Source organism: Musca vetustissima, unplaced genomic scaffold (genome assembly GCF_032173495.1).
Source record: "Musca vetustissima isolate MV318-11 ecotype Yass unplaced genomic scaffold, APGP_CSIRO_Mvet_v1 utg551824, whole genome shotgun sequence".
NCBI classification, from domain to species: domain Eukaryota; kingdom Metazoa; phylum Arthropoda; class Insecta; order Diptera; family Muscidae; genus Musca; species Musca vetustissima.
This window is the reverse complement of record NW_026888120.1, coordinates 1-9,285: the sequence shown is the minus strand read 5'-3', so window position 1 is coordinate 9,285 and position 9,285 is coordinate 1. Positions and strand designations below refer to the sequence as shown.

The 9,285-nt window shown below is 36.5% G+C and overlaps 1 protein-coding gene across 1 annotated transcript; it reads right to left on the bottom strand.

Annotated features, from left to right (window-relative positions):
• Nucleotides 1-1,855: 1,855 nt before the first annotated feature.
• On the bottom strand, nt 1,856-3,151 carry LOC133335951 (lipase 3-like). Its single transcript, XM_061544247.1, has 2 exons — nt 3,050-3,151; nt 1,856-2,983 (listed from the first exon to the last, which is right to left on the bottom strand). Exons 1-2 carry the CDS (start codon nt 3,149-3,151, stop codon nt 1,859-1,861), a joined length of 1,227 nt encoding a protein of 408 aa, XP_061400231.1. The 3' UTR covers nt 1,856-1,858.
• Between the last annotated feature and the right edge of the window lie 6,134 nt (nt 3,152-9,285).

Here is a 9,285-nt window from a genome sequence, read left to right as displayed (position 1 = left end):
TAAAATGTGTATTTAAACAAATAACAGCTGTCTGTTAATGTAATTTTTGTCATTTTAATACTAGTCTAAACAGCTAGGATTTATTACCTCGATTTAGCGCAACTGATGACTCGATTAGCTGCCAAAGTGCGCAATTTCTACTTCAATACGATGTTCAATGTTGCCAACCATATGAAATATTATAAGGAAAAATTTGACAGATGGTCGAAAACAAAAATGCAACCGGATTTCGTTAACCCAGTGGGTTTCAATTGCCAATTCCTTTGCATATGTCAAATAAATCCTCATAAAGTAGGTTAACCCGGTAAAAAGTTCTAATGTGTATGCTGTTTTATTCCATTTAACACGATTTGAAATTTGATGTATTTTTTTTTTGTCAAATTTAATTTTTACGAAGTATGTTCATATCACAAAAAAGTATTTATGAAAGAAAAAAGTCTGAAACCATCGATAGTATCGATAGTTTGCGAACACTAGCTTAAAGATTTAAGTGAATTCCCCTTTAGCGCGTACAAACAATTTTTACTGGTCAAAGCAAATGTGAATAGCACTAATTTAGGGGAATTCCCTTTATGTATAAGTTCAATGTCTTTTTTACATGGCTTCTTCTGGAACCAATCTAACGTGTAAAAACAGACTTAGGTGTATTTGTTTTCATTTTTTTGATTTTTGACAGAACATTATTATACGTTGTGCAAACCAAATTCAATTTATTATTTAATAAACAGTGATGTCAAGGAACTTGGGGAAAATTATTGGAGCATTATTTCCTCGAAGAATTTTTCTTCCATTTAGTTATTAATTAATTCGTTAAATTCTTTTTAACAGCACTGTCATATGTTTTGATATATATTTCCATGTTTATAGCTCTGCTGATTTTTATCTAAAATATGGCAACTCAATTGAGAGCAAGAGAGAAAATTTTAGTATGACGCTGAGCAAAAATTAATAAAATCTATTCTAGCGCCAAGCCGCTAGACGCAAACGTCAGCCGTCGGGATTTCCCGTTGCCAATAAGAAACACACGGTAAACGACCGTCGCTGACTCTAGACTGGCTGGTTGTGTTCAGAGTCTAAACGCAACCAGAGAGTCACGAGTCAGCGTCATACTTTTTCACCGGCGTGAAAACCAAACGAAAGGGCTAGCGGCACAAAATGTCAAATACGTTGTGCAAACCAAAATCAATTTGTTTTTTAATAAACAATAATGTCAAGGATCTTGGGGAAAATTACTGAAAAAAATTATTTTTCTTCCTTTTTATTATTTATTCGTTATTATTAATTCGTTAAAAAACGTCCACAATCTTTGAAAATATTTTTTTTTTGTCTTTTTCTTTAACAGCACTGCCATATGTTTTGATATAAATTCTCATTGAAATTTGGTAGCACTGTTGATTTTTACCTAAAATATGCAACGCTGAGCAAAAATGAATAAAATCTATTCTAGCGTCAAGCCGCTAGACGCGAACGACAGCCGTCGGGATTTTCCGTTGCCAATAAGAAGCACACGGCAAACGACTGTCCAGCAACAGTCGTTTGCTCTAGACTCTGTGGTTGCGTTTTGACTCTAAAGCGTAGCAATTTTGATACTTTTAGGATATGTAATGCATTTTTTGTTGGCACAAAAGCAGTGTTGTATTTGAAATTGTCTTCATTATAGTACGTTTACATTGGGTTTCAATTGTAAATTCCATTGCATATGTGCAAAATAAATCCTTCCCTACTTTAACCCGGTAAAAAGGTCTAAAGTGTATGTCCCTTACACACAAATCGAGATCCTCTTCCCATCTTAACAACATACACACACAACTTCATTTAAATATCATTTATTTGTCGTAATTTATTGGACAGTACACTTTCAATACAAACCGTCTTCATGTTTGAAAATATTTCTCATAACTGGTTCATTGACCATTTCTCGCATATTCTTGGCCACAATAAAGTCCAAATGATTGAAAGTTTGATCGGGTACCCGATAATCACCAGCCAAATTCTTGACCTTTGAAACTAAAGTGTCAACATCCTTGGGATTGCAAAGACCATCATTGTTGCTGGAATATAAATATGTGGGCGCCACAATATTATCCAAATTATAATCTGGTGGAGTGGGTTGACCATAGATTTGTTGATTTTTCTTTTCACCATAATCCATTTGACAGAAGCGACCAACGTTGTGATCGCTCAGCTGGATGTAATGGATACCCTGATTACTGGAGCTACCACCTGGATGGGTTTCAATCAATTCTTGCATGGCAGTCAGGTTGGTGTTTTGATAACCATCACCGGCAAATAACAGCCACATATTCTTGCACAAGAATTGCAATGGCGGTTCCAAACCACAAGCCGTGTCACCAGCGCGATTTACCAAACGATTTTGTGGCATCAATTCCATATCGGCAAAAACTTGATTCCAAATACCACCTGGAGAACCGACCAAAGGACGGAACACTTGGAATACAAATGAAGTACCGTGTTCAAAGAAGGCACATGGAGCCAACATATGGGCAGATTTGATTTTCTCATTGTATTCCTTGCGTTCAGACATCATGACAAAGTACACAGTTGTACCCTGAGAGTGGCCCGCATAATGGATCTTCGGTTGACCGGTCTGTTCAATGATGTAATCAATCATCGCTGGGATATCAATGCTACCGATTTCATGCCAATCGAAATGCCAAAATTTGGGACTGTTAATGGAAATGAGGTTATTCTGGCGAGAGTACAAGTTACCACGGGCATTTCCTAGCCATACATCGAACCCGGCATCGGCCAACAAATAACCCAAAGCATTGTCGGGACCACCAGATAACCAACAGTCGGAATTACTGAATAGACCATGTTGCAGCAGAATGGCCGGGCGATAAGAATCCTTGTTTTGCAACTTATTCGAATAAGGTATACGGAATAAGTTCAAAACATAGCCATCGGGAGTTGTGACAAAATGGGATTCCGAGGGATAACCATTATTGCGAATACGTTCGTCCTGAAAGTATAGAGAAAACAAATTTATAAAATCCCAACAATTGTTCATTAACAAATTATATCTTACCGTCTTAACAAGCTCCTTCAACATGCAAGTTGGATCAATGGAAGCAGCCGAAGCTACTGCCAAAAGACCAAAGCCAATAACAAGGATACCAGTTATCTTCATTGTTTGCAAGTCACAAATCTACTGTTATTACCCTACCACCAACGGAGACTATTTATAATCGATTCGAATTCGTATTATGATTGAAGGAAATGCATACAAAACAATAAAATGTCGATGATAATTTTGTGTCTACTTATCTGCAAGTGGCGTTCAGCTGATATGGAATCGAAATTAAAATTTCTTTGGCAAATTTTGTGTTCTGGACTTAAAATCACAAACGATTAGTATAAAATTTATTAATTTTTGGGTAAGTGAAGTTTGACCATACCCCACCGACAGCTAGCAGATAAATTGGAATATTTATGATGTTCTATGACATATATTTGTTAAAGTAAATTTTAACCAAGGTGTTTGGCCCTCAATTTAATTTACTTTTGAATAAATAATAAATTGAAATAAAACATATTTTATAATGAGGGAAATTTTGCATCAGGGGGAAACACATAAGAGGACATCAGGATTGACATGTTAAGTTGGCTTCTTTTATTGTAAAAGAATAAAGGAGTACGGCGTCCAAAATCAAGTCTGACTTGATTTTGAATTAACATTTAATGCAAAGCCAACTTAACATGCCTGGCCTGAATCCACGTATGTGTTTCCCCCTTATAGTACGTTTACTCCCCCTTATAGTACGGGTCTCGTTAATCCTGTGGGTTTCAATTGTCAATTCCTTTGCATATATGTCAAATAAATCCTCATAAAGTAGGTTAACCCGGTAAAAAGTTCAAATGTATATGCCGTTTAAGGAGGACTCCAGGATTTGCATGTTAAGTTTACTTCTTTTATAGTAAAAAAATAAAGGAGAAAGGCGTCCAAAATCAAGTTTGACTCAGTTATTCCTTTATAAATTGACAAGTCATACCATGATGCAATAATAAGGTGATGTATCAAAACAAAAACTTTTGTTTTTGTCTCGACCATCTGTCAAAAATTTTCTTCCTAAAATTTCACAGGGTTGGCAACATTGCACATCGAATTCAAGTAGAAATTACGCACTCTGACAGTTAAACGAGGCATCAGCTGCGCTAAATGGACTACGTATTTATTGCGCCATGAGTCATACCATGATGCAATAATGATCTGATGTATCAAAACAAAAACATTTGTTTTTGTCTCGATTATCTCTCAAAATTTTCCATATAATATTTAACATGGTTGGCAACATTGCACATCGAATACAAGTAGAAATTATTCACTTTGACAGTTAATCGAGACATCAGCTGCGCTACGAAGCCAACTTAACAGGGCAGGCATGAATCCTCGTATGTGTTTCCCCCTACAGAGCATCAAAATAAAGGGGGAGACACAGAAGAGGGCTTTAGGATTGGCATGTTGAGTTGGCTTCTTTTATTGTAAAAGAATAAAGGCGGATGACGTCCAAAATCAAGTTTGACTCTGACATTCCTTTATAAATTCACATTTCATACAAAGTCAACTTAACAGGACAGGCCTAAATCCTCGTATGTGTTTCCCCTTAAATATAGTGTTAATAGTATGTTCACATTGAGATTGAGATTAATTCATCATAGAATTGCGAAGATACTGGAGATTTATGTGTAATTAGAAATATGTATGTATAAGTAAACAAATATCAGCTGACTGACATTTTATCATTTTTATACTAGTGTAAACAGCTAGGTTTTAGTATATTGGTTTAGAAATCCTGTCGATTTAGAAGGCATAGTCTAAAGGCTTTTTTAAGTGCGGGCAGGCATGAATACTCGTATGTGTTTCCCATTTCAGAGCATCAAAATAAAGGGGTAAACACATACGAGGATTCAGGCCTGGCCCGTTAAGTTGGCTTTGTATTAAATATCAATTTATAAAGGAATATCACAGTCAAACTTGTATTTGGGCGCCGTTCTCCTTTATTCTTTTACAACAAAAGAACCCAAATTAACATGCCAATCCATGGCACAATGAATAGGTAGTCCATTTACCGCAGCTGATGTCCCCATTGTCTGTCAAAGTGGGAAATTTCTACATGAATTCGATGTGTAGTGATGCCAACCATGTGAAATATTATAAGGAATATTTGACAGATGGTCGAAACAAAAACAAAGGTTTTTGTTTTGATACATCTACTTATTATTGCATCATGTGCCAATCCTGAAGTCCTCTTCTATGTTTCCCCCTTTAGATTGTCGTGTTCCTTGGCAAAAGGTCAAATAATATAAAGGCGAGTTTATACTATGCCTTCTAAATCGACTTGATTTCGGCATACAAAATCCTAGTAGTTTAGATTGCTATAATAAATTAAATAATAAAATTGACAGTCAGCTGTTATTTGTTAAATACACAACAACTCTTTTCCAGATTCTATCAGCTATGTTTATTCCTGTGCATACTGGAACACAAACATAATATAATTTATAATTTATTTCAAAGCTTTATTTGTAATTTTAATAGAACGTCATAAATTTTGGCTCACTGTGGGGTATAGTTAGACGACATACCCAAAAAAATGTATTCATAAATTATTTGTGTATTAATCGAATGTGATTTAAGTTCATATGACCGAAAAGTGACGTTAATTTAGAACCCATATCAGTAGAACACCTGCAGATAAGTAGACAAACAATTATGATCAGAAGTTTCTTGTTTTATGCATTTTCATTCATAATATGAATTGATTGAATATAAATAGCCTCAACTTGTGGGAGGGCAATAACAGTATATTTGTGTATTGCATACTATGAAGTTTACAAGTATCCTTGTTATTGCGTTTGGTCATTTTGGGGGTTTGGTCTGCGTGCTGAAGGAACTTGTCATTCGGAATCCTATTTTGTCACAACTTCTGATGGTTAAGGGGGAAACACATACGAGGATTCAGACCTGGGCTGTTATGTTGGCTTTGTATGAAATACCAATTTATAAAGGAATATCAGAGCCAAACTTGATTTTGGACGCCGGTCTCCTTTATTCTTTTACAACATAAGAAGCCACCTTAACATGTCAATCCTCAAGTCCTCTGATGTGTTTCCCCCTTTAGGTTGAAAGTTCTGTTCCACGACAAATATAATGCTATTACAAAGCCAACTTAACATGCCAGGCTTGAATCCTCGTATGTGTTTCCCCCTTAATAGTACGTTTACATTTAACCAGATTTCGTTAACCTAGTGGGTTTCAATTGTCAATTCCTTTGCATATATGTCAAATAAATCCTCATGAAGTAGGTCAACCCTGTAAAAAGTTCTAATGTATATGCCGTTTAAAATCCATTAAACCGGCCACTCTCAAGGTACAACGGCTACTTTGTCATGATGTCTGAACGCAAGAAATACAATGGTTCTGAGACTCTTATTCTCCTAGCTGAGACTCATTTCCCAGGTTGCAAAGATATGGATACCATCGAAATAAGATACGATGGGCAGTCAATATACTCAAACCGTATAAATCGCCAGATGGAATCATACCGGCGATGGTTCAATTTGCCTCGACAAGTATATATCTCGACAAGTATATATCCCACACCTCAGGGAGGGGTGCACTCGCCGTTGCTATGACTATTGGTAAATAATAACATTCTGATAGAATTGGACGGGAAAAGTATCAAAGTTGTAGCTTATGCGGACGACGTGGTGATATTGGCTTCCGGAAAATGTCCATCAACAATATCGGAGCTTAGGCAAAGAGCCTTACTGACGCTGTCACGTTGGGCCAGGGCGAATGGTAATGTTCACTAGGAAGTGTAAGCTCGGCGTTTTTGCTCCACCATCTCTGGATGGAGTGAAACTTCATCTATCACCCGAAGCAAAGTACCTTGGCACAATCCTGACTGTCAACTATGATGGGCTGATTGCACTCTATGCATGCAATAACTCCATTGGGAAAAGCTGGGTGCTAAAACCATGGACTATACACTGCTTGTATAACACCGTGGTGAGGCCCATCCTATCCTATGGCTCTCTTGTGTGGTGGAACTGTCTGCGTCACAAGTCGACATCCAGTAAATTAGATAAGGTACAAAGAGCCGCATCTATTTTCGTTATAGAAGTCAGGAGGAGTACACCTCAAGCAGCTCTGAACGCAATGCTGAACTTAAAACCTCTGGGCCTCAGCATTAAGCGTCAGGCCGCTCGTAGCGCCCTAAAGCTGCATGAACAAAACCTCTGGCGAAGTTGTACCTTGGGCATGGTACGAGCCAGGTATGACATTGGACCAACGCGTAAAACTAAGCGATTATATATCACCAGTCCTGAGATTTGACGATTTAGATGTCGTTATTCCTAGTAGAGACGACTGGAACCGAGGGTTACTTTGGTTACTTCTGGACGGTCTGGCCTTCTATACAGACGGATCCAAGATGGAAGAAGGCCTTGAGTTAACCTACGAGCTGGATTGTCACTGTAGTGTTTTCCATGCTGTAGACTCTGCGTTGACGACGAGGAGGAGACGGAAACAATTGAGCATCTTCTGTGAGTCTGTCCAGCCCTGGGTTACAGGCAGCACAGACTAGTGGGTGCTCATTTTCCACCGAGTCTTACCTTAGTCTCAACAACTGAACCTGTTCTAATCTACAGCATAATTAGAAACTTAAAATGGTTGGGAAAGTGCAACCTTGACACGTAATATACCTTCTGTCCGATCTCTATAGCCATCGACATTATTCAAAACTTACCTTCTTATATCTTCTTGTTAGCTTCTCATCTTTATTTATTTCCCCAATCTTCTCTCCCCTATAATCTCTTCTTAACTAGTTTCTTCTCCTGGATGATAACAATGGACCTGACGGTCTCAGAGTGCTGCAGCCATATAAGTATCTGCACATCCTGGCTCCATGTGCCTTCTTTAAACATGGTACTTCGTTTGTATTCCAAGTGTTCCGTCCCTTGATCGAATATGGAATTGATGCCACAAAATCGTTTGGAAAATCGCGCTGCTGACACGGCATGTGGTTTGGAACCACCATACATCTGATTGATCCAGTAATCAGGTTATCCATTACATCCAGCTGAGTGATCATAAAACCAGATTATAATTTGGACAATATTTGGTCTGTTCCCGTATTTATATGCCAGCACCAATTCAAAGGTTAAGAATTTAGCTGGTGATTATCGGGTAAAGAGTTCTAAATAAGGATTTATTTGACATATATACAATGGAAATGACAATTGGAACCCACTGGGTTATCGAAATTCGGTACAACTGCCGTTTTTAAATATTTATTATTAATTTAAACAAATCTTAAAATTTCCCGCCGCTTTCATATTTTAGTTATACAACTGTTTTGAATTTGCAACCGTAAAGCGTTTTCTTTTGGTACTTTTAGGAGAAGCAAAACATTTTTTGGTGCAAAAACAATGTATTTGAAACAATCTCAATTTAGCATAAGATTTCGAGCATATCGACATATTAAATGGATATAATTTTATATATAAAATTGAGATAGATTCAGCAATTAAATCAAAATAATGCTTACTATCACGGTAATGCCATGTACAGACGAGCGTTGTTCGCTCTCTCATTCGTTGTTCGACCCTTAATTATGAAGGAATTACTTAGTTCCCCATACAAAATTGTCTGAGCGAACACCGACTTTTGTACGTTGTTCAATTCGAATCACTCTCTGAATAACCAATAAATTTGTCCCATCCCTAACAATTGAGAGTGTTTATCGAAAATAAATTAATTTTGACAGTTTGAAAATATTTATGAAATTTTCAAACTTTTTCAGTAAAATTGAAAATCATGAATGAAAAGTAAAAAATTGTATAGTTTTTATATATGCAGCAGGATGTAAATTTTGTTTTCTACATAATGCAATATGCGTTTCTTTTCCCTTGGTTCTAATTAGCGTACAAAACAAGAAACAAATGTGGGGCAACTCAAACAAAAAATTCTCCAAATTTTTATTTGTGACAGTATGTGACATTTGAATTGAGAAAATATAAAAATGTATTAAAAACTACAACATTTTCAGAAAAAATGGAAAACATGAATGAAAAGTAAATAGATATGGGTTCATACTATAGTCAGGAGAAAGAGAATTATTTTTTCTATTTAGATCCCTATGTAATTCACTAAAATATGTTACATTTTTGGTGTAAAACAAGAAACAAAAAGTTTGAAATAAAAAACTCTGATGATATGAATTATGAATAGTGTTGTATGAACGGGTTAATTCATGTACG

Excerpts from the sequence above, each read along its gene's own strand:
- LOC133335951 (XM_061544247.1), bottom strand. The coding sequence starts at position 3,151 with ATGAAGATAACTGGTATCCTTGTTATTGGCTTTGGTCTTTTGGCAGTA. Across the intron at positions 2,984-3,049 it reads TGAAGGAGCTTGTTAAGACG|GACGAACGTATTCGCAATAA; the intron begins GTAAGATATAAT and ends CTATACTTTCAG.